We start from the raw sequence: 27,724 nt of genomic DNA, 5'->3' as shown, positions 1-27,724 counted from the left end.
TTTTCCATTCATCCCTGATCGCAATCATCTCGTTATTAGTCCATCTCTTTTCGACCTTCCTCTGCCCTTATAACCATCTACATTCATATGCAACACCTGCTTTCATTGGCATTAAACAAAATAGAAAGAGAATCCCTGTTGTTGATTGTAGAGGTCCTAATTTCTAGAAATATCCAGGCAAACGGTCGGGTCGGGTCATGCTACCTCGGTAGAAAATCTATATATATAAATATATATAACTCAAAGGTGACTGACATAGTGATCTATCAACGCACAGCCCAAACCACTGGACGGATCGGCCTGAAATTTGGCATGCAGGTAGATGTTATGACGTAGGAATCCGCTAAGAAAGGATTTTGATTAATTCTACCCCCAAGGGGATAAATTAACGCGAGCGAAGCCGCGGACAACAGCTAGTATATAAATAAACGCGTAGTAGTGGGTACCTATGCGCAAGCGCAATTGCATCCAATACAAAAATAGTTTATCTCATCATTAATCAAATCATATACTAACATCTTATCAAACTTGACAGCTTAATCACAACGCTGCAAACGGACCGCAATAACCCATTTTTACATATTTAATAGCATTTACATAACATGAGACCTGAAAACCACGCAACCAACCAGTTACCACAGAGTGGCTAAACCACCTTTCTAAAATCTTGACAATTACCGGCGAAACTTGTTTCAAAACTGAGATCTGGGTGATATATGCGCGCGCGCAGCCCGCCCACCAATCACGTCACAGCGGAGCGAGTGTGCGTACGTACGGCACATTCGTGCATCGTCGTATTCATATATACGAGGATGCACGAATGTGTCTCGTGTTACTGCAAGGTTGTACCACAGTTGTGTTTATAGAATTTGAACTTTAACGTGTAAGTTATAAAATGTATAAATACTTTTTGGAGCGCATATGTAAATTTGTTGAGATGATGTCATTCGTTCGTAGGCGACGAGTGTGTGTGCGTGCGATGCGTACGCTATATACGAATACGAGGATGCACAAATGTGTCTCGTGTTTCTGCGAGGTTATATTACAGTTGTGTTTATAGAATTTGAACTTTAATATGTAAGTTATAGAATGTATAAATAGTTTTTGGTGCGCATATGTAAATTTGTGGAAATGATGTCATTCGTTCGTAGGCGCGGTGTCTTGTTCTATATACGTATGTACATATGTGTTTACCTAAACCTATTGTGTTCAAGGCACTCGGTGCGGTATGGTGCCGTTTGCAGTTGAGTCACGGCGACTTTTTTAATGTTAAGGAAGTCATTTATAGTCTGTACAGTTTTGTACAAATTTCATTGTTTGGTTTCATATTGTTTAGATTTAATGAGTCTTCGTGGCTTATGAGAGTTAAATTGGGATATTATCTAAATTTGTAGGGTGCTTTAAATTACTTTGTAGTTTTATATATACCTACTATATATGTATGTATCGGTTATAATCAATATTGTTATGTGGCGATGTTATAAATATTTCAATAGTATTTTAGCGTTGGCCAGTATTTTTATACCTATTCTGATATGATATCATATTGATCACTCATTGATTACTCATCTATAACAATAAATAAAATGGAGGTGTCTGTTTGTAACTTAAAATTAATAGCTTTTCTCTAAATGCATTTTAAATTATATATTATAGTAGGTATACCTATACATAAAAAGAAATTATGTTTTTCTATCTGTGTTCTTGTTCTTGTAAATCTCTGAAATGGCTTTCACTCCCAAGCACCTAATATTATAAGGACTAACTTAGGTTTCGTTTATATTAGAAAATTTAGTTCTTTTTTTATAAAAAAAAATAATTCCACGCGGGCGTTGTTTCGGGTAACAGCTAGTAGGTATTTATGTGTGAAAGATGATATGCATAAAAGGAAAGTAAAATCAGAAATGATGGCTGATTGGGATCAGTATAAGAAGATAACATACTAGCCCCTAATATATGTAATAATGGGATAAAGGCAATGCAAGTATAGCTTTGTAAAGATGGATTGTTTTTTTTTTCGGACTACTCTAATGCTGTTGGCCGTAGCTGGCCTTTACAGCTTCACCGGACGTTAGGGGCGAGTGCAGATGGCACTCCAAGCCCGCGGAAGGACTTATGGAGCGGCTGAAGGCCAACTCCTGCCTGACGGATACGACTGTAGTCTGAGGGCACCACTAGGGGTTCGAACCTCGAAGATGGATTGTGTGAAAGATGATATGTTTGATATGTTTTGGACGGTAGGGAAAAAAAATAAAATTATAATGTAAAAATTTGACGTTCATAAGCGGCTAAAATGTCCTACATGAATAAATGATTTTTGAATTTGAATTTGAAAAATGTGTAAAAGAAGAGTAAGCTCAGATATGACGGCCGATAGGGACCTGTGCAATATGATGACATACGGCGCCGAAAACAAATAATGGGATAAAGGCAAGGCAATGATGATGATACGTATGTATTTATAGATTACTCATAGGTAAGTATGAATAATTTAGTTCAATTGGGAGGAAGGGGACATGGTACACCCATCTTCGCAGGCCACTCTTCCCCACTAGGCACACTGCGCACGTGCCCAGGGCCCCGCGATGGATTGGGGCCCCCTAGTCTAGTCTAGTCCCTACTCCATTACCAAACGATAACCGATAGCTACTCTACTCTCGCCTGAAAATCAGTCTTAACAAATGCTTCCTGACTATGGTCAATTTGTTCGTTTTTGTTAACTTTTTTATAAATGTCTAACAAGAACTTGAACCTCTCATGAGATAACAACTTTTAAAAATTATTTTTGCCTGGTTTGTTTTGAAGATATGCATCCCGATACCTATACATGTTAAAAAAAGACTTTATCTATTCTAACGAAATAGTGCTTTATTACTAAGGTTATAGGGGTCCCATTATCCTAATGTGCCTAGGGCCTCTAGGGGAAAGACGGTCCTACATCTACGCTAACGGTATACGCTGGCGGGGCACTAGTGGAGGATGATACTGCTAGATTAGTCTATTTTAGTTATTTTCATAGTTTACTCTCTTATGGAATATTACTATGGGGAAAAGCGGCAGATATTAAAAATATATTCATATTACAAAAACGTGCCGTTCGAGCGATCTACTGTATGAAGAGTCGTGACTCATTAAGAGAGAAATTCAAAGAGGCAAATATTCTCACCGTTGCTTCTCAATTTATATATTCAAATATCCTATATGTTCATAAAAATCTTGACTTATTTCCAAAAAACAGCAATATTCATAATATTAATACAAGATTTAAAGACAAACTTGCTGTCCCCAAGTATCGTTTAGAAAAAGTTAATAGGTCTTTTATGGGAATAGGTATAAAAATTTACAATAAGATACCAAAGGATATGTTGGAATTACCCTTAAATAAATTCAAAACATCTGTTAAATCATATTTACTGAGCAAAGCCTATTACTCACTAAACGATTACTTGAATGACGAGTGTGCATGGCAATAGTTGTTCATGCACTGAATTTTCATTTAATGTTAGACATAGACACCTATATAAATATACATTGTAAATAAACTGGCTTTAAAAAAAAAAGTAATTCAATTGAGTTTCTTGCCAGTTCTTCTCAATTGGATCTATATACCGAACTGGACGGTAGGGAAAAAAATAAAATTATAATGTAAAAATTTGACGTTCATAAGCGGCTAAAATGTCCTACATGAATAAATGATTTTTGAATTTGAATTTGAATTTGAATTTGATAGAATTAGCATGAGACCAGGCCAGTTAGGTGAATTTACAACCAACAATTTATCACGATGGTTTCCAGAGAGAACCGCGTGTAGGGTAACCTGACGGTTTATTATCGAGTTGAGTTTCCTATCAGTTCTTAGCTCGAAAGATCTTCGAACTGACGTAGATTTGACATATTATAAGAGTCTGTAATATGATGATGTTATTTTATATCGGATATCCGATGGTTTCGGCTACGGTAACGGAGCTCCTTAACATCCCTGGTGCAGTTGCAATATCTGAACCACCACCGCGACGACGTCGTGAAAATATCATATACCCACCTAGTCACCTTTAAACCCATGTCACAGTTTAAAAGAGCAACACACAATTTTCTTATTCATTATTCTTCTAAAGAGTCTGCATTCCGAATGAGTGGTAGAATAAAAAATATGACCATTCAAAAGTGTTTGTATTGAGTTTATTTGATTAAAGATTATTTATTCTTCTTCTGCTTAGATATTTTTATGTATATTTTGCCAGTTCTGTCACTGTGTCCCATATTTGAGATATCATATATATATATATATCATGAATACGTAATACCTAATTATAATAATTTTCCGATATTTTTTTTAAAGGCGTAGTTATCTACTTGAGTAAGTCTCTAATTTGTAATTATAAAGTTATACCATAGAGTAGGTAATAAGTAGGTATCATTCCTGTGAATCAAAAGTACGTAGGTAGGTAGGTTCTGAGTATGACATCAAATTAAACACCTTACTACTTATTAGATATACCTCTGAATGTCAGGGGCATTGTCAGTAATGTGGACTTACGACATCATTACTAGCAATGTACCATGTCAGCTTGACCTCCACGCGGTTCCCCCTGGAAACTATCGTGATAAATTTCTGGTGAATTTGTCACGATGGGCTAACTGACCTGATTTCATATTCATCTTATCATCCTCCACTGGTGCCCCGCCAGCGTAAACTGTTAGCGCAGGCGGGTGCACCATTCCATTATCATCCACAAAAAAAAGAATATACTATTCGAAATTTAAATAAGTAGGTATCTAACTCTTCTCTAAATTGCAAGTACCTAAATACGTAAATAAAGAGATAAAATTCTAAATTTGAACTGGTAATGCGTATGAGTTTAAATTTGGAACCTTAAACCAGTAATGCCTGGTAGTTTAAATTTGGAACCCTAAAATAGTACCTAATGCCTACAAGTTTAAATTTGGAATTGTATTTGTTCCATTCTCCTAAAAATCTAAAGCAGACAATCATTGTAATGGACAATTCCGAAATAGCAACCCTTCATCTCACGGCCGTGGCTAACGCGTCAAGCGTCACTCCAATTTGCTCATACACTCACTATGTGAGACAACGGCACAATCCATGAAGCTTCTCAATTAAACAACGCAAATTTGAACGCACCCACTCACACTAGTAAACCACGCCCCGCCCACCAACAAACCGACCAATCGGAGCGTTTCGCGCGCCCTCCCGCGCGTTTCCAGCTCGCCCATTGGCCGGTTCCGTAACGATCTCGTTTTCGGAGGGAATTTTTCGGGTGTACGAAATCTCGGGGCTTCGCAGATGTGCGGCGGTTGTCACGAGGTACTTTATAGGGGCATGATTGTGTGCGGTTTTTATGTTTGTCGTACTCGTTATGATAATATCGTTATGGATGAACCGCCCGTTGTTTTTACATAATGATATTCGGAATCCGTGCATTTTTATATTCGAGCCGAGAATGGTGTAGGGTTTTGGGCCTTTGACATAATTGTATGGTTAGCTTGCGTTCTTTGTACTATAAAGATGAATGGACACAGGTCTTGTCCTGATAAGTTTAATTGGTATTAATTAAAAAATAAATGTAACTCTTAATTCAAATGGTACCTAAGACACACCTATACCTACCGAAATAAAAAAATACATAAATATGTAAGTATGCTAGATGCAGATACACATGTGTGGTAATGACCTTTTTACAAAACTGATACTTTAGCATAAGTCTTACAAAAGGATCTAGTTAATCTCTACAACTAAAATAATTCAGTTAAAGTAGTAAAGCAAATAGGTAATTTAGATACAGAAGTAATATCAAAAAGTATAGGAACTATAAGGATTTTAGATAAATCTAAAGACATTAATAAACAAATATCTCCATGAGATATAATATTAAATTGTGTTCATATTTAAACATTTTACAAAACATTGATAGCTTAGCTACATACTTGTAACATGGAAATCAAGAATTGTTTGTCCGGCATGTCTATACATAGTACTATAAATTAAAGACAAACGAGCTTTACTGTCTATAAATCTTTGTATTCAAATCTCTTAGTAAAAGAATGTTTAAAATAAATAAATACAATGATACCTACACTGAAATAAATTCTCAAGCAACTTACATATTACAGTTTAATTATGAGAACCCAGAAATTATAGCTATAACCTACCTAAAACTAAATACCTTAATCAATAAGAACAATAACTAACTAATGTGAAAATAATAAAGAAAGATGATATTTATATAGATAGGATAAGTACCTAGCTTAATAGTGTTAGGTAAAAAAGTAGCTTAAAGACTAGGTAAGGGAGAAATACTAGGTATAGATAAGTTTCAATACATGCCTGTATAGACTTTATATACTTATAAATATTTGATAGATGCATCTTAAATATTCATTTTGAAAAGGTCCAAGAATGGTCCCTTGTGAAACTGCATTAATAATTCGACTTTATACCTTACGCGTCGTATATCTCGTTCGGAGAAACACGGTATTTTCTCTAAAATGAGCTCTCTAAATTTCCAATGACAATAATTAGCTATCACTTATTTTTTTCATCATTTACAAGATACTTAGGTATGCGTTAACATATCTATTCCCCATTTTTAAGTACTTCGAATGGCCAATAAGCTGACGGTACTGATATTTAGACACTGTTACAAACGTCTTAGCAGCTATCGGGAGCTCATAAATAACATTATCACGGTAAACAACCATGAAAAATGTTTAAAACAATAGTGTAGAGTAGACAGAAGTACCTACTAACGCAAAGGACTTCATATAAAGTGGGTACCCCAGTCTCACCCATTTTGGCAGCCAAGCAGCTTTGATTTGTAAGATGTGTTTAGAATAGAATAGAAAATCATTTATTCAAATAAACTTATTTTAAGCACTTTTGAATAATCATAACATTTTTTTTTAATCTACCACTCATTCGGGAAGCTGTCTCATCACAAGAAGAACAAGTAAGAAACTTGTGTGTTGCTCTTTTAAATAATCTGTCTCGGTTGAAGAGAGAAATAAGGCAGTGAAATTACAAGGTATTAAGGCATGACATCTTAGTCCTAGGGAATGGCAATAAATGTATACAATTGTGATAGACAGAGACAATTACTTAAATCACAAATCGTCAATTAAATAGAAAAATTACATTTTTCAAAATTAGAAGCTAGCTTGCCTCCTTTTATATTAGTCAATTAAATTAACCACTCTTTGTCTAAACCGTCTTAATCATTATCTAAATACTTTTAAAATGATAAATAATACTTGTGTGTAAATATAAAAGTTTAAAGGGTAAAATAATTTAAATAAATTTGAAATACAGTTGTATATGTACGGGATTTTCATTTAATGTTAGACATAGACAACTATACAAGTGTACGATGTAAATAAACTGGTTTAAAAAAAAACGAATGCAGACTTTGTCAGTATTTCTGAATATTTAACCTGAATTTCTGAATATTTAACCTCTATTTCTGAATATGAAACCTTTATAAAGAACTGGACGGTTGGGAAAAATATTATGTAATATAAAAAACTTTATATTCATAAGCGGCTACATGTCCTATATGAATATCTAAATGACTTTTGATTAGATTTGAACTCTACTCTACTTACCGAAGGAGTCTTTGTTCCGTCTGCTGCCCCAGAAGGGGGAGAGTGCGATATAAAGGGACAGGAGTAGAAATAATTTGTAGAAAATGCGTGCTCTTCTTCTTATGGAAAGAGCTATGCTTGGAGTTTCTCTGAGGGATAAAATCCGAAACGAAGTGATTCGCCAGAGAACTAAGGTCACCGACATAGCTCTTCGCATATGTAAGTTGAAGTGGCAGTGGGCTGGTCATATCTGTCGCAGAACCGATGCTCGCTGGAGTAGGCGTGTTCTAGAGTGGAGACCGCGAATTGGCAAACGTAGTGTAGGACGCCCCGCAGCTAGGTGGAGCGACGACTTACGTAGGGTTGCGGGTAGTAACTGGATGAGAAGGGCTGAAGATCGTGCCCAGTGGCGTGCCTTGAGAGAGGCTTATGTCCAGCAGTGGACTGCAGTGGGCTGATGATGATGATGATGCGTGCTCTTCAGCGCGCATTCACCGTAGATTCGGCCAATATAACCGAGAGGTTGGAATGGCGATGGGTTGGTGGAGGGTTGTACCTCTACCTGGGTTAGGGAACCCGCAAAGATGGGGCCCGCTATAGAGATGGGGCCCGCCGTCGGAGTTGCGGTGCACTAAATTCGATCCCGCGACTCTGGCTCGTTGGATGAGGGACATCTAGTTTTTAGTGAGTAGGACACAGTATTCGTTGCCTCCCCCGGGGCGGGCGGGTCTCCATGAGGGATTTTCTCCAAATAAAAAAAAAGGGTTGTATCTCTACCTATATCCATGTTGTTGTTCCTCAATATATGCTAAGTATTTACTATATTATATTATATTACTAATATTACTTCACTTAAGGCCCTTAGTTTGTTTGCTATTGCCATTCCAATAATACATCATTACATAATATAAAATAAAGTCGCTGTCTGCGGATAATCCGAAATAATTTCATATCCGCATCCGTATCCGTATCCGGTATAATAATCATTCCTATATCCGTAATCTTCTGTATCCGAAATATCATATCCATAACATCCTTGAACTACACATAAAAATATTGTATTTGTACACATCATTACATAGTATAAAACAAAGTCGCTATCGCTGTCTGTCCCTATGTATGCTTAAATCTTTAAAACTACGCAACGCATTTTGAAGCGGTTTTTTTAAATAGACAGAGTAATTCTGGAGAAAGGTTTATATGTATAATACATGTACACCCCCTCGAAGCCGTAGCCGAACAATTTTGGATTGAAAATAAATATTTTTTTTTCTCAGCTTTTGCTGGTTTTCTCCACGCTTACCTACGGGCCGAATTATTATTATTATTAACCTCAAAAATTACTGAACGGAGTTTCGTATGGTGAAATAAGAAAGTAGAACATAATCATATTTTGTAGATAAGACTTAAGCTCCTATTCTCATAAATTACTATACTACGATGGTGGCAAATAAGCATACGGCCCTTTTGATGTTAAATAGTTACCGCAGCCTATGGACGACATAAGCACCAGGGGTGTTACATGCTCGTTGACGACCCTTAAGAAACTTTAATATACCCTTCCTGAAAAATCCCATGCTGCAGTCTCGTGAGAAAACTTCAGCAGGTAGTTCATTACACAATCTACCTAAGTGAACGAACTTTCTAATGTAGCTATAGACATTGTTAAAAGATATAAATAGGAGTAGAGGAAGACTGTAAAGAAGATGGATAGATCATTAGAGTTGTAGCAGGTGGTACTTGGGCAAGAACTGCTGACAATAGAGACTAGTAGAGACGTCCGTTCCTATGTATGCTTAAATCTTTAAAACTACGCAACGGATTTTGAAGCGGTTTTTTTAAATAAATAGAGTGATTCAAGAGGAAGGTTTATATGTATAATACATGTACACCCGTGCGAAGCCGGGGTGGGTAGCTAGTCACTTATATAGCCCGATCCTTATATAGTACAAACCAAAGTCACCCGCTGTCTGTTTGCTTATATCTTTTAAATTACGCAACGGATTTTAATGCAGTTTTCAGCAATAGATAGAGTGATTCAAGAGGAAGGTTTATATGTATAATTCATGTGTATTATAGTATAGAACAAGCCGAGAAATTCAAAGATTTATAATGCATACGTGTCAAATAGGGACACGTCGATTGAAATAAAAGTGGCTAAACGGAAAATATGTTCAAATTCTTTTACCTACTTAAAATAACATGTTTTGTATCATGATAGAAAGAACTACAGAAAGCTACAATTTCCGGGTGAAGCCGGAGTGGTTTACTAGTGTTAATAAAGATTCTACAATACAACACACGTTCATATAAGACTCCAATGTTACTAATAAACGCGAAAGTTTGTGAGTATGGACGGATACATGTATGCATGGATGTTTGTTACTCTTTCACGCAAAAACTACTGAACTGATTTTTATGAAACTTTACAGTAATATAGCTTATATATTAGAATAACACATAGGCTATAAATATGCGGATATAACCGCGGATACAGCTAGTATGTGTATATTGATACAATTTCTTTTTTGTATTGTATTGTATTTTGTTGACTGACCAATGTCTATCTAGTTTTTTTTTATTTTTGTTATTAATATTGTAGTGTCTTGTGTGTGTGTGTGTGTGTGTGTGCTTGTAATGTAAATAAAAAATGTATCTATCTATCTCATCTATCTAACTTACATGTATAATATTCCATCATATTCTGGTTGTATCTGTAAGCGGCGGAGAGGTCCACGCCGCCGCCGGCCCTCAACCCGAAAAGGGCCGCGAAGGTAGCTTTACTCTGCCCCTCCAGTTTGCCCACTTTATCACCACACTTATAATATTAATATCACTGTTCCACTAATTATATCATTAACTGCACATTGTAAACGCTCCTTTAGAGTTCCATTTTTAAATTTCGTATTTTAAAATTCGAATGCAATAGTGCGTAGCGTCACCGTCCTATTTCATCGATATTAGATAGGGACATGATTTATTTATTAATTTAACCGTTTTTAGTTTAACACACTTATAGATTTCACTGCTTTCATTTTAGAAAAGTACGATACCGATATATCACTTTCAAAATGTCTCATTAAATCTGTGAAAATTAATTATACCATGTGAGTTATCTTGTTAATTAATAAATATGAGTAGGTTAAGTAACTTTCTTTACATTAGCCGAGTTGCTGATTGCGGTAGTGAATTAATTCTTGTATCGCCCATCTCAAAAGCTACCGGAGTGAGACTGAATCCAAATAAAGCCGAAATGTAACGACTGATTGCAGATTATTCTCGCCACTAATCTGCGCTTGCAGATTAAAAAAAAATTAAGCACCAATTCCTTCGCTGGAAAAGTACGAAAAAGAATAAAAGATCAAGTGGGTACCTATTCGTTGAAAAGCTGCGATTTAGTGGTTAATTTCAATGCACTAATGATTTCCACGAAAAAACAACACGACACCGTGAAAGTAGCATAAAATCGTGGCAACTCCGATTGGTTGTCGTAAAGACGATTCGTCTGGAGTAATTTTGCCGGTTTTTGGACGATTTTCCGGTGTTTGATCACTGCTTTTCCGGTTCGATAGAGGCAGGTGGGTCCATAAGTCCCCTTTTCTCACGAGAATGGTCACTTTTAATGGTTTCATGATTATAATGAGGAAGTTAAATTATAGCTCCGATCTGCCTATTATTTTTAGGTACTTGTCCACAATGGAAAGTTTATCGTTATGGAAAGTAATTTTCAATGTAAACATTAAGATTATTTCAAGTTTAGTTTTGCGGTTAGCTGCTACATACAATACTTAGTAGGTATATAGGTATATAAGTCCTATTTATTTATTCTTTTGCATATAACATTGTATACATTGCGAACGTAATATCTGATGGCATTCTCTACCAGTCAACCGTCGCGTTACCTAGGTATATAACTTCATTACATTTTTTTTTAGGTACAATTTTTTTTTTAAAGCAACTATAGTATCGTAATTTAAAGATCAATTTACAAAGAAAGTAGTGTCGATTTAACACTTGAGGCACTGCACAATCAATATCACTTCTTATTCACTATTTATTTGTTTAATCTGCAAACGTGATTGTTATTAAAATACGTCTTAATCGAGCGCTAGACGCTTGGGTACAGATGGCTTATTCTCGATTTTGAGGTATATTTTACGGTTGATTCACTCAGAATCGATGAATTGTGACAAGGAGATCAGTTTCTGATATCTTAGAACCGAAGTCCGGTTGACGTGGGATTGTCATGTTGTTACTTTTTTAAATTGTATAATTAAAAATGCATAAAGGAGATTATGTATGTTCTAATTTATTTCTAATTAAGTACTTAATCCATACATATATAGCCATATATCTATATGATTTTCTTTCAACAAAAATGTCTGTATTGGAGCGTTCATTTGTATTATCCATTACAAATCTTGTTTATTACGTTGATTCTTATTAGCCCAGTGGCATTAAGTAACTGCAAAGTCTTATATAACTACCTATATATAATTCTAATTCATAATGAAGCAAAGTTATAATTTTCTTCATATGATATAAATTTATATGATATACATTCACACGGCACAAGTTTCTTGTTGCAATCCGACACCCGGGCTCTGATTTAGACGGGTAGGTATTAGAATTACATGCATATTATTTTACATGAGACAGACGTGTTTATGTAGACTAGAGACATAATAGGTGTGTTTTATATATTATATATTTAATAAATATTATACACTGCCGCTGTTTATATTAACAAGATTCGATTATATTTCATAACAAGAATAATAAATAAATAAACCTAAACCTATATGCACAATTAGTATGTCGCAGCTCTATTAGTACATAGTCGGAAATTTAAAAATTTTAGAACGATTTTGAAAATGGAACCAACCCGATTATTCCCCATAAATTTCCCCAGAATAATAAATAAACATATCCATTCATAGTACATAAACAAAATTAGTATGTCACAGCACTATTAACACGAAATTGGAAATTCAAGAATATTGGAACGATTTTGAAAATGGAACGAGCCCGATTTTACCTCATAACAAGAATAAGAAATAAATACATCGATACATAGTGCATATACACAATTAGTTTGTCACAGCACTATTAACACATATTCGGAAATTCAAAAATTTTCGAACGTTTTCGAAAATTTCGGTTTTCCCGCGCGTCTCGGTCGGCTGGACCGCGCGGGGCGCCGCCAAAATACTCTCTACTACACGGCACGTGGCGACGCGCGCGGGTTCTGCGTCCGTTCGGATATTGGGGTGAGATTGCGAATTTTTATTACGATTTTTTTTTATACAAAATAAAATATATTTTAATTCGCTAATTATTAATATTTCTAATAGTTAAGTTATATATTTTTGTTGTTTATGTATATTGGTAAATATATTAGTGTAAGTGCAGTGGTTTCAGAAATAGAGAGAAAGAGATAGAGAGAGACCAGAGACCCATCCTACTACTGCTTTTATTATTTTGTTTGTAATATCTGTTTAAAGGTGGCAGAATTAGGTATACTATACTTATTTAATTTTGTTTTACGTATATAGGTACAATTGTTACTGTTCTTTCAGTAGTTTCAGAGAGAGAATGAGATAGACAGAGACCTATTCTACTACTGCTTTTACTATTTTGTTTCTATTATACATATTTAAGAGTGTAAGCGACTTAGCGGCTAAATTAGGTTTCATGACAAGGGTAAGCAGACTTTAAAACGACTTTATTCAAAGTGTACCTTGATAAAACAATAATGATAGTACTGAGGTACATATTGATATTATTAACTTTAACAGCAGTTACGAAAGTCGTTGCAAGATCGTAAAGTACCTAGGTAGGTACTTTTTACAACAGCCTGACTCTACCTTATACCGATAGGTAGTACCTTTCGTTACTTAAAAATGTAAGTACATTGTAGGCATCTCAGTTTTATTAAAATAGATACAGCCCATGGTGCTTGTTCTTAAACTAATTTATTTTTAGTGAAGTTTTAAAATCCCTTCATTACTTTATGATTTTATGCATAATAGACAATTAAACAAGTCCTTTAAACATAAAATACTTTTTTAGATAAAAGATAGCCAATATCCATCATCGTAATATAATCTATCTTGATTTCAAATTCTATTAAGATCTGTTCAGCAGTTACGCATATCTTATTAATATTATAAACGCGAAAAATTGTAAGTATGGATGGATGTTTGTTACTCTTTCACGCAAAAACTTCTGAACGGATTATAGTGAAACTTTGCAGTAATATAGCTTATATATCAGAATAATATATAGGCTATAATTAAAATATATATAATGTAAATTGGGCGAAATATAAAGATAAATGTCAAGGAAATGTGACGCAGACGAAGTTGCGAGGATCAGCTAGTCTATACATATAAATAAAATTGTAGTGTCTGTTTGTAATATTGAAATAACCGTTTGTTACTATATGCATATGGATATAAAAACGGTACACACACCAAAATAACATTTTTTGTCTGTCTGTTTGTTCCGGCTAATTTCTGAAATGGCTGGTCCTATTTTGACGGGACTATTACTGGTAGGTAGCTGATGTAACAAGGAGTGACTTAGACTACTTTAAATTTAGAAAAATATAGTTAAATTCCACGCGGAAAAAGTCGCGGGCACAGCTAGTATAAAATATCATCATCATCATCATCATCGCAGCCCGGAAGACGTCCACTGCTGGACATAGGCCTCCCCCAAAGATCTCCACGACGATCGGTCCTGCGCTGCTCGCATCCAATGCCTTCCAGCGATCTTGACCAGATCGTCGGTCCACTATGTAAAATATATGTGGAATTTATTATTTTCGGGAAAATCTCTCCGTTAAATATCCGAACGCAACATTGACGCCGCGGACCATCCCCCGTCGCCCTCTTTTTTGTCATCCACTCGTGCTATCTCGCTCGCACGATAACACTTATCTGTTACGCTGCCGAATTGAGAACAACCACATTACGTCACCAGTTTGAGGAGGTCGTGACATTCATAAAATGGGCGGTTAATAGTTACATAGATAATGAAGTTGATTCCTAATTTAATCTATTTATTAATATGAATGTATGTAATGTATGTTATAACTGCTGAACTGTCTGTCTATCTGTCTGTTTGTTACCTTACTAATATGAATGTATCTTTATATAATTATAATCTAATAAACTACTAAACTGTCTGTCAGTAACCATTATATCTATTATCACGATTAAACTGTACCTATCTGAATGAAATTCTACCTAAAGGTAGATAAAAACTGCTTTAAATAGTAATATTATCTATATATTAAAACATGTAGCAAAAACTATGTACCCCTTTTTACGAAAATTACATACGAAATTTCGTACACTTATAGTTTATACTGCATCCGCGTGGAATTTAACTTTATTTTTCTAAAATTAAAGTACCCTAAGTCACTCCTTGTTACATCAGCTACCTGCTAATAAAAATCCTGTCAAAATCAGTCCAGCCATTTCAGAGATTAGCCGGAACAAACAGACAGACAGAAAAAAAATTGTACAAAATGTTATGTAATAATATATGTACCGTAGTTATATTCATATGCATGTAGTAAAAAATATTTCAATATTACAAACAGACACTCCAATTTTATTTATATGTACAGATAGAGAAGGAGTAGGTACAGAATGATATTCTGGAGGAGGATCAGTGAAGGATGATAAGATGAACATGAGGTCAGGTCAATTAGTTCATCATGACAAATTCACCAAGAATTTATCACGCTGGTTTCCAGGGGGAACCTCGTGGAGGTCAACCTGACATGGTACATTGCTAGCAATAAGATTATCAATCCACATTACTAACAATTCCCATTGCCCCCAGTAGTTGGTACTATAAGCTGTTATTTATCTAAAAAGACGTAGGGTTGAAATAAGGGATGAAAGTTCAGACGGAGTCGCGGGTAAACGCCAGTAGCAATTTAGGTATGGTTATTAATTGGTTAGCGAGCTATCTAATACAATAATTGCCATTAACTAATGTATGTATACCATACAACGATGTCGGCTAATGCATGTGGTATTGTGTGTTTGACAAATTACGCGTATTGAGCGATATATTACCAGGATTAGGTAACAGTTACTGACTCATTACACTTTGAACTTCAGCAATATTTAGCAAACATTAAAGTTAATTTTTATGGCAATCATATTTTAGTTGTTAAAAGATTATTGCCATAAAGATTAACTTAATTTAAAATAATTAAGAGGTGACTAATTACGCTTTGAACATCGGCAAGTTTTAACAAACATTAAAGATTTTTTTATAGCAATCATATTTTAACAGCTAGAGGTGACTTATTACGATTAGAACATCGGCAAGTTTCAGCAATCATTAAAGTTTTTTTATGGCAATAATATTTTTACAGCTAGAGGTGACTTATTACGATTAGAACATCGGCAAGTTTCAGCAAACATTAAAGTTTTTTTATGGCAATAATATTTTTACAGCTAGAGGTGACTTATTACACGTTGAACATCGGCAAGTTTTAATCTAAACATATTTTTTTATGACAATAATATTTTAAATATATGGCAAATGCTATCATTTATTGCTATTCTATTATTTTTTAATAAATTTCTATCTATTTCTATTTCCTCAAAAGTTTATTTAATTCAGTCGAATTAACTTAATTAATGATTTAAATATCCATGATCCGATCCTTATATGTCTATGTAATTGTTTCCAATTAGCTATAACTTAACTATTATTCATCCTAAGTCAATAGTCACAGTGGTGACATTTTCAGGTGGAGTACAACGCTAATCGTGTTTAGGAATTTGATTTAATTCATTCCAATTATGTATGATTTACATTACATTTACATTTACATTTTTTACTGTTAATTACGTATATAAGTTTTTAAATGTTTTTAGTGTACAATAATTTGTGGTAGACATTATTTAACACCTATATTTATTGTAATTAAACTGCCCACGGGTGATCACCCGGTCCCAACGTGTAAAACTTTCGTTGCGGAGTGACCCACCGGTGGGCATGCTGTCTTTAACGTGTTAATCATCCGAAGTCTGTAGTCACAGTGGTAGCACTTGCAGGTGGAGTACAACGCTAATCGTGTTTAGGAATTTGATGTATCGCGTATTATGCTTCATTTGCTGATATGCTTTGTTCATTATTGATAATATATAGGTACATACAGGCAGATTCCCGTCACTTGGTCTGTAAAAATTTTTCATCCTCATTTCATCCCCTTTCAGTTTAAGAAGATAAAAGAAAGTCGAGGATATACTCATGGCAAATTTTCGTATTGATCGTCTTTTGCAAAAAAAATCGTCTCCCATTTCGTCTTGTTTCACATTAAGGAAATGATATACATTTAAGTGAAAAAATCTATTATTAATCTATTTTACAAAAATTTTCATCCCCTGTTTCATCCCTTTCAGACTATTTTGTGAGAAAAAATGTTATTAAATTATTATTAAGATCAGTTCCAATCCACATTTTCGCATTTAAAATATTAATATGAATTTTGATAACGGTTTTTAATCTTATACCAGGTGAGTTTTATTACTGGAAAATATATCTTAATAACATTTATATAATAATCAAATACTAGTTTTAAAGATAAACTCGCTGTCCCCAAGTATCGTTTAGAAAAGGTCAATAATTCTTTTATGGGAATAGGTATAAAAATTTACAATAAGATACCAAAGGATATACTGGAATTACCCTTAAATAAATCAAAACATCTGTTAAATCATATTTACTGAGCAAAGCCTACTCACTAAACGATTACTTGAATGACGAGCGTGCATGGCAATAGTTGTTCATGCACTGGATTTTCATTTAAAGTTTGATATAGACACCTATATAAATATACATTGTATATAAACTGGCTTTTTAAAAAAAGTAATTCAATTAAGTTTCTTGCCAGTTCTTCTCAATTGGATCTATATATCGAACTGGTAGGGAAAAAGTTAAAATTATAATGTAAAAAATTTGTACCTACATATAAATAAAATTGAATTGTCTGTTTGTAATATTGAAATAACAGTTTTTTACTACATGCATATGAATATAAATACAATACATACACCAAAGAAACACTTTTTAAAAATTTTGTCTGTCTGTCTGTCGGCCTGTTTATTCCGGCTAATCTCTGAAATGGCTGGACCGATTTTAACGGGACTTTTTTTGGCAGATAGCTGATGTAATAGGGAGTAACTTAGGCTACTTTGATTTTAGAAAAATAAAGTTAAATTCCACGGAGACGAAGTCGCGGATTCTAAACTAAAATAAGATTTGTCTGTTTGTTTTTACCTACTTATGCGTAATAGAAAAGAGGTTCCTCATTACAAATTTGTGTAATAAACGATTGATATACGATTTTCAACTCAATGCCGTGCTCAATAAAGGTCGTGGTGACTAATTAATAAACGTTGTAAAGGTGCAATCTGATTGGCGGGCCAACTGTCAAAATTTGAACAAAGGCGGTTCTAATCGAGCGGAACGGGTCACGTATGGTTGTCTCTTTCTCGCAAACGAGTTTAGGGTTCCGCGTGAGTACTGTGAAAACGGTTTTAAAATTATTATAGTAATCTAAATTAATATATAGAGCAAGGAATTGATTTTTGTTTGTAATAAATAAAAATACATAATAATAATCTATATATATATATATATATTTTTCATTTATGTAAAACTAAATATGTAAGTATGTAGTTATTGTGACATAAATTTAATAGTTAGACATATGATATTTTGGACTTTTCTGTAGATATTGAAGTCCTCTACAAAATTGTAGTACATCACTACGCTCTATCTTGTTAATATTATAAACGGAAAAGTTTGTGAGTATGAATGAACAGATGGATGGATGTTTGTTACTCTTTCACGCAAAAACTACTAAATGGATTTTGATGAAACTTTATAGTAATATATAATAGCTTACTAGCTACCCACCTCAGCTTCGCACGGGTGTACATGTGTTATACATATAAATCTTCCTCTTGAATCACTCTATCTATTAAAAAAAACCGCTTCAAATCCGTTGCGTAGTTCTAAAGATTTAAGCATACATAGGGATGGACAGACAGCGACAGCGACTTTGTTTTATACTACGTAATGATGATACATCGTAATTATATATAGACATATAGATATAATTTAATAAAAATATATGCAAATTGAGCGAAATATAACGATAAATGTCAAGTGTGATGCAGTCGAAGTCGCGCTGTCAGCTGTCGGTCAGCTGGTCAGCAGACCAGTGCCTATGACAAAGTAGTAACACATGTCTGATGGAAAGGTTCAGTATCTGGTCTACACTGATGACCATAGCAAATAGAAAAGAATGAAAATATTTATTTACGATTGGTCGATTTACACTACAACTGCTTTACTTTGCTACTCTTCTTAAATTAGTTCTAGAAGCCTGACTTACACTGTAAAGTACCCAGTTCAAATCCGAACGACATCAAAAAGCGTCGTGTCAATTTATACTCCCAATTCTCCAGTTAAGTGGTTTTCATACATCAATAGAGTGATTTTTGAGAGAATAGAATAGAATAGAATAGAAATAGAATAGAAAATCATTTATTCAAATAAACTTAATTTAAGCACTTTTGAATAGTCATAACAATTTGTTTTTTATCTACCACTCGTTCGGAAAGCTGTCTCATCACAAGAAGAACGAGCAAGAAACTTGTGTGTTGCTCTTTTAAATAATCCTTGTAAGTTTACATTTACAAGTCGAAACGTGTGAATACAAACTACCAACAAGCACTAATTTTTGGGTCAAATATAAATATGCAATAAGATTAAATCAGTCGTAGTGATAAGAGCAGACCAGTCCCTACAAGCAGCAAGAGAAAATTATATATATATATATATATATATATATATATATATAATTCGTTACATTTTGTCTAAATTAGTAAAAATACACATGTGAAGTTGGGGCGAGTCGCTACTTAAATAATCTTTATATTTTTAACTAGCTTAAGCTCGCGGCTTCGCTCGCGTTAATTTATCCCCTTAGGGGTGGAATTTATCAAAATCCTTTCTTAGCGGATGCCTACGTCATAACATCTACCTGCATGCCAAATTTCAGCCCGATCCTTCCAGTGGCTTGGGCTGTGCGTTGATAGATCACTACGTCAGTCACCTTTGAGTTATATATATTTAAGATAGTCTAACCTCAATTTATATTCCTAACTCTTCAGTTATGTGGTTTTCATATATAAATAGAGTGACTTTTGAGAATATTTTATATATATAATTCGTTAGATTTTGTCTAAATTAGTTGAAATACACATGTGAAGACGGGCCGAGTCGGTACTTAAATAATCTTTATATTTTAAATAATCTAATCTTACTATACTAATCGCCGACCCCAAATAAATGGGATAAGGAAGAAGCAGATGATGATGATGATAATAATCTTACTATACTTACTAATAAACGCGATAGTTTGTGAGCTTGGGTAGATGGATGTTTGTTACACTATTCCGCAAAAACTACTAAATAGATTTCTATGTAACTTTACATAATAACGCTATAAATGAAATAGACATTATATAAAAATAGCGTAATCTATATATATATATATATACCTATATATATGTGTTAGCACATGAAACCTCTTTTTGTATAAAAGCCATAAAATAATTGTAATTAAAAATAAAATAAAAACTTCTTTTCTTTCTGTCAACGCGGTCTATCATTTATTATTAATTTTATTTATTTTAAATGCATTATAAATAGATCACAGTGAGAAACACTAACAAAATGTGATAAATATCTTGTAATGTGATGCAGAAGAAATTACACGAGTCAGCTATTAAATAATAAAACCGACAATGTAATCAATGAACACAATACGAACAGACCAGTGCCTATGAGCAAAAGGTATTGCGTATAAGTGACGCGGGTCAGCCAGTAGATTATACGGAATACTGCAGACATATTGGATTCACGCTTGACCGGTTTACGGACATGTTGGATAGAAGGGGAGAGCTCACGAGAGGCGATCTAATAGTGAGAACTATTGTATTGGAATTGAATTATAAGATAATCGCGACCTTATGATATTATATGTTTATGACTTTAATTACATTAACTTTATTAATACATTATTTTTCTAAAAATACAAGTAGCCTAAGTTATTCCTTATTACATCAGCTACCTGCCAATAAAAGTCTCATCAAAATCGGTCCAGCCATCTCAGAGATTAGCCGTAACAGACAGACAGACAAAAATTGTAAAAAATGTTATATTGGTGTAAGTACCGTATTTATATTCAAATGCATGTAGTAAAAAACGGTTATTTCAATATTACAAACAGACACTCCAATTTTATATATATGTATGTATAGATTTTATCGAAGTTGGTGTTATTTTGCGGAAGTATATTTCACTACTTAATATATTTACTTATATTCTTTATTTTATTTAATTCAGCTACAATTAGCATGTGTGAGGTCACAAATATTCAGTGCCGTAACTTGACCACCGCTGCTGGATGCGTTACGACCTTTTGGTGATTCGATGGTCGCAGGTTCGATCAGTGTAAAACTACAAACATTTATATTCATGAGTATGATTGTTTGTATCGATCTGGGTGTATTTTATATGGTACGCATTTACAAAAAAAATGTAAGTATTTATATCAGTTGTCTAGTATCCATAACACAAGCTCTGCTTAGTTTGTGACTAGATGGCGCTGTGTTAATTTGTCCTGAAATATTACTAATATTATTTAATTAATGAAAAGATAGCGTCGTCTCATTTCTTTATAACTAGCTACTCGCCCCGGCTTCACACGGGTGTCCATGTATTATACATATAAACCTTCCTCTGAATCACTCTATCTATTACTAAAAACTGCATTAGAATCCGTTGCGTAGTTTAAAAGATCTAAACGTAAAGACAGCGCAAGCGACTTCATTTTATACTATGTAAAGATTATCGTTTGATTTGCACCAATATGTTATATTACATGCACACAAACGTACGGAAACAACCAGTTGATGACAAAATAATCTGTCCGCAGATAACAAATATAAAAAAAATGTAATCCACTTCCGACAAAAGTCGTGGGTTCGGTTCTCGTCGTGACTAATTCGATGACTGGCCGTCTGCCGACCAGTTTAAAGGGTTGCTACGGTGAGGGGTTGTATGACGGGTTTTGTTCGTATTTGTTACATTTACTAAGAGTTTTTTTTTAACAATTCTTATGCTGTTGGCCGCAACTGACCTGTACTGCTTTTATCGAATTTCTCACTTATTTATATTCATATCTTCTAAATATATATAACTCAAAGGTGACTGACATAGTGATCTATCAACGTACAGCCTAAACCACTGGACGGATCCGGCTGAAATTTGGCATGCAGGTAGATGTTATTTCGTAGGTATCCACTAAGAAAGGATTTTGATTAATTCTACCCTCAAGGGGATAAAATAGGGGATGAAACTTTGTCAATTTTAAACCGATCGGGCTGAGATTTTGCATGCATAAAGCTACTATGACGTCGGCATCTTCTAAGGAGGGATTTTGATAAATTCCACCCCTAAGGGGATAAAACAGGGGATGAAAGTTTGTATAAATCTTTTTAGATTTTCGACTGATTGAACTGAAATTAAAGATTGGAGCTATTATGATGAAGACGTTCGCTTAAATAGGATTTTGATAAATTCAACCCCCATGGGGATAAAATAAGGGATGATGCAGGATGTAAATGTATTAGTTTAAACCTATTAGTACCCAATGGAACGGATAAAGTGAATAAGTTTTAGTTCTTTAGGCTACTTTTATTTTAGAAAAATAAAGTTAAATTCCACGCGGACGAAGTCGCGGGATCTGCTATTCTATGTATCTAAGTGTGCATTTTGTTCCCTCACTCACAAACATTCAACGTTTATTTATTTATGTATACGCTATATTACTATAGCGCATACATCAGAAGTACAGATAAAGTAAAGTTCCATCAAAGTCAGTTCAGTAGTTTTTGCGTGAATGAGTAACAAACATCCATACTTAGAATCATTCGCATTTATAATTTACAAAGGATAACTTTTAATAGTTTGTATCACGATTATGAATATAATAATAATAATAATAATAATTTTTTTTTATTTCAGACAACATGATCCATTGTGTTAGTAACAGCTTAATGACATAACTTATCCTATGTTAGTAATAAAATATATAATAAAATAAAAATGTAATTTTTAACATATTACCTGTCCCACCCAGTGTCTTAGAATGGGACAGTCTACTTTACAAGCAATTGTCTTCAGGACACTGTTGGAACTCGCCCGCACTCTGCCTAATAGGAGTACTCAGCATATGCTGGTGGTCACTCTATTCTCCCAAATTTGAATTTTAATAACTGTATTTATCATAAACATGTTCCACTATTATTTGAAAAAAAATACGAGCTGAGTTTCTTGTCAGTTCTTCTCATCTCGATATCATTCCGAACTGATGGTAGATTTGACATATCATAAGAGTCTGTAATAGACCTACATGAATAAAGATATTTTGAATTTGAAATTTGACTCTGCATAATATAACTAGTACATATTCTGTATTGTCCAGTAAACAAAATGGACGTGGTAAGTTGTTACGGAGGCAGTTTTTTTGTCGAGTTTCGCTTTCGTAGCGCGTGACGGTCGTGCCCTGGTCGCAGCGCGGGTACATTGTGTTCAGATGTACTAGATGTAAAAAAAAAAAAAGATGTACTAGTATTTTACTGTTCCAACACAAGCTCTACTTATACTTAACTTGCGACTAGATGGCTATATAAGAAACTTCATAGTTAATAATAGTATTATAAATGTTGTTAGACAAACGTCATAGCATGTATTTTTGGATTTATTTATTTATATAATAATAATAATCTCAGGACAATTCACACAGCGCCATCTAGTCCCAATTTAAGTTACGGGTTAGATAACTGATACAAGTACATATATATATATATTTTTTTGTAAATACATATTATACAGAGAAAATACCCAGACGGATACAAACAATCATACTCATGAATACAAATGTTTTGCCGTGCGAGGAATCGAACCCGCGACCATCGGACGTGATACAAGTACATAGATTTTTTTTCGTTATATTATACATAGAAAACACCCAGACCAATACAAACAATCATACTCATGAATACAAATGTTTTGCCGTGCGAGGAATCGAACCCGCGACCATCGGACGTGATACAAGTACATAGATTTTTTTTTTTCGTTATATTATACATAGAAAATACCCAGACCGATATAAACAATCATACTCATGAATACAAATGTTTTGCCGTGCGAGGAATCGAACCCGCGACCATCGGACGTAAAGCGGTGGTATCAAATGACAAAATGACATCAAACTAAGCGATATAATTATATAAACTCGATGGAAAGCATCGATATTCGCAACACACTTTTATACATACGAATTATATATTTAGATAAAAATCACGAGATCTTACCACGTTATTTTTATTGAGGTCCCGATAATTTCGGCAGTGTTTCAACGACCATGATCACGGGTAAACTGAAGAGCAGCATCCCGGTTTTGACTAATTATACTTATAAATAATGACCGAGTCAATTTTAAAACAGTTTTACACTTCTATGAATGTTATTGCTTCTTCAGTGAATTAATACAAATGTTTTGTTTAAAAAAAAAAATGAAAAAAAAAAACTGTTTGCTGGAGGAATATTGCTATGTTTAATTTGCTGTATTATTGATTTAAAAAATGTTCAGAAATTTGTTGTAGGTACACTGAATTTAATAGTGATGCCACATAAAGCAGATAAATTATAGGGTACAGAGTACATATACTTATTAGATGAAATAGCAACGCATAATAGTACTGGTAGAAGATGACGGGAGTTGGTGTTGCTATTCATGTATACAGACGACGGTTACCACTTACCATCATGTGGCCAATTGGCTTGGTTGCCATTTACATAAAAAAATCATGGCCATTTATGTCTTTCTAGTGCCGTAAATGTCGCTGTCATTTTAAAAATATCAGTACTTATAAAAATACAAATATAAATTCAAACACTATTCTCTCAAATTAGAATATCTAAGTTTAAATTTAAACCTTAACTTCAATGACATTAGGTTAAATTTCATTATCTATCATAAGGGATTTCATATTTGGAATCATTTCTAAATATCACGAAAACAGTGAACATTCACAGATCATACACTGTGCTCTCTTAATTGTGTACGTTTAAATTTCAACCTTTATACTTAAATTATTAGGTTGAATTTCATTAGTTATCGAATAGGATTTTAAATTTCGAATGGAGTGTAATAAATCGATTCATTCAAAAATTTCACTAGCCGACCACGTCCCGCGTCCGCCGCTCACACCGTCGAGTAGCCACCCGGTGAATGGACGTTTTTTGTGCGTGTACACTTGACTAAATCGGTGTGAAATTAGTTGGAGCGGCTGACACTTTGGGTCGCTCGGCGCCGGCGCGGGGTCGCAGTGTTAGCGGCTATACACCTTATTATATTTATGTCAATATAAAATTAAATTTTAATTATTCACTTACATATTTTTTATTATTCACTAGCTATCCGCCCCGTCTTCACACGGGTATACATGTATTATACATATAAACCTTTCTCTTGAATTACTATTCTATTGATAAATCTGCATTACAATCTTTAATCGTTTTACTTGTATATATGTCAATATATATATACTATATTCATACGATTTTCTAAACAAGAAAATTGTATGAATATAATGTATATAAATAATTATATGAAAAGCTGTCTGGTCGGTTTATTAGTAAAATTAATTTAATTTTCCTTACTTTTATTATCAATGGAAATTAAAGGACTTTTTATTATTTACATATAGAACAGAAACAAGTTCTTATCATTTTAATTAATATAATTATTAATTTAATTAAAAGTAAGTACCTGTTATGAACTATGTTTACATAAGTCTTTATGTAAAGATAGTTCATTTTTATTCTACTCTTAAAATGGCTCGAATTCCATATAAAGACTTCGGTACATCAAGCACTTTAACTAAACTATTCCCATATATAAAAAATACTGAAATCGGACCAGTCGCTGTCACAGGGTCCACACCCTTATAAATAATTATACGTATCGCTTACTTTCACACAAACATCGTAACTGCGTAACAACACCACGCCTGTTTGTTTGTGTTTGTGCATTGAAAAAAAAAAAGAAGAATAATTTTAATTGTCGCCTGCCTGACTCTTTAATGAAGGTGTGCTCAAGTTTTTATTTCGCGGGTCGCATTTTTTGTTGTCAATTGTTGCGACCCTGACTTGAGTAGCTCTCTTTGTAATATAACAATTAATATTGTATACTACATATAAGAACTTTGGTTTTATCTTACTATGACTTCATAATTAAATTAATAAGATACATAAATCCAAATGAATAATTGAACCTGCGACCATTGTAAAAGAAGGCAGCTTAATATCAACACCACCCTGACATATATAAATAAATATTAAAATATTTGGAAATGTGACGTTTGCTTGTTTTCTATGTATATTATGCAAGTATTTACAAAAAAAAAGTATTATATCAGTTATCTAGTACCCATTACACAAGCTCTGCTTACCGTGGGACTAGATGACAACGGATTTGCTGTTTTTTTACGCTTTATGGCGTAAAAAATAAAAATATTAATTTTAACACACTTTGTGTTAAAATTAATATTTTTATTATTATACATCTGTGGGTCGCATGTAAAATAATTGTATTTTCGCATGCAATATGCGGACCGGTGTTTGGTAATGACTGTTTTGGCTCTTACACGCTAAGACCAGTAGTTATGCCTAGTTTTTTGACTAGAAAGTTTTAGAAACTACAAAAAGAATCTAAAAAGAAATTCGAGTTTTGTTTTCTTTTATATCTTTTAGATTTATGTCAAAAATAAATATTGTAAAAAAGTAATCATTCTGTCTTTAGATTTTATAAAGTTAATGAAAATGGTTCTTGAGAAACGATCGTTCTAGATAATAAAGACATACGTGCCTTAGAATAAGGCAATAATATGATTTTTTTTATTAGAATATTTTTTCTCTTGTATTATTTTTCGTTATCGGTATTTGCATCTCCGGAGAGTCAGTCAGAGATATAATTCGATACACAAAATTTGTTTTCTTTCATGTCGGCTAAATTTGAAGTGACTATCTTTTGGGTGTAAGTAGAGGTAGCGAGTCGTTAGACCATTACGCTCTTTTGTACATATATACTAACATTTGAGGTATTGTAAAAAATCTATGATTTATAGAAAACTAGCACTTTGCCCCGGTTTCGCACGGGTGTACATGTATTATATATAAAAACCTTCCTCTAGAATCACTCTATCTATAAAACAAACCGTTTCAAAATCCGTTGCGTAGTTTTAAAGATTTAAGCATACATAGGGACGGACAGACAACGACAGCGACTTTATTTTATACTATGTAATGATTACATTAGAATCTTGTTACATATACGGTTCAAAATCGTGTGGCATATACAAAATTACTTTATAATCAAGATACATACATAATTTAAAATCGTAATTACATCATAAGCTAGTTAGATATAAGGTTCAAAATCGTGTGTCACTCACCATCGCTGCTCTGGTTGCTGCTGTGCGCGTGGTACTGCTCATCTGCAAAGTCATACTCTACATCAGATCAGACACATCTGCTCTCAACTCATACATTGTGGGGGAATTGTGTGTATGGGATTATTGTCCTTGGTGTTATGATGTATTGTTAGGAATGGGATCTGGAGGTCCCACCGCCGACCCTCACTGGGAGGTAGAGAAGGAAATATATTATTCATATATATTCTTCTATTCTATTCTAATGTTATTATATATTCTCATATAAATATATTTTCTTTTATTCTATTCTATTCTAATAAAAAAGTGATTTAATCTTTGTCTGGAATAGTTTTCCAGACAGAGCTTACATCATTTAGGGAACAAAACACAGTTTTAATACGGGAAAATAATTAATAAACAAAAAGACTAATAATAATCGCCACTATTTATTTGCTATCAACACTATTTACAACTTCTACGATGGATCTTCCATCCAATTCAATCGGGTACTG

General features: G+C 33.7%; 1 protein-coding gene across 2 annotated transcripts in view; it reads right to left on the bottom strand.

The window, feature by feature from the left end:
• LOC131843093 (paired box protein Pax-5) overlaps positions 1-27,724 on the bottom strand; it is a 130,574-nt gene that overhangs the window by 56,437 nt on the left and 46,413 nt on the right. The window contains exon 3 of one of the 2 annotated variants that reach the window (XM_059191687.1): positions 27,234-27,290. In XM_059191687.1, coding sequence (XP_059047670.1) covers positions 27,234-27,290 — 57 coding nt within the window. The remainder of the gene's footprint in view (positions 1-27,233; positions 27,291-27,724) is intronic. The other variant, XM_059191688.1, reaches the window with a different exon arrangement.

This window comes from Achroia grisella, unplaced genomic scaffold (genome assembly GCF_030625045.1).
Source record: "Achroia grisella isolate CSIRO2021 unplaced genomic scaffold, CSIRO_AGI_Agris_v1 utg2786, whole genome shotgun sequence".
Lineage (NCBI taxonomy): Eukaryota > Metazoa > Arthropoda > Insecta > Lepidoptera > Pyralidae > Achroia > Achroia grisella.
This window is presented reverse-complemented; position numbering and strand designations above follow the sequence as displayed.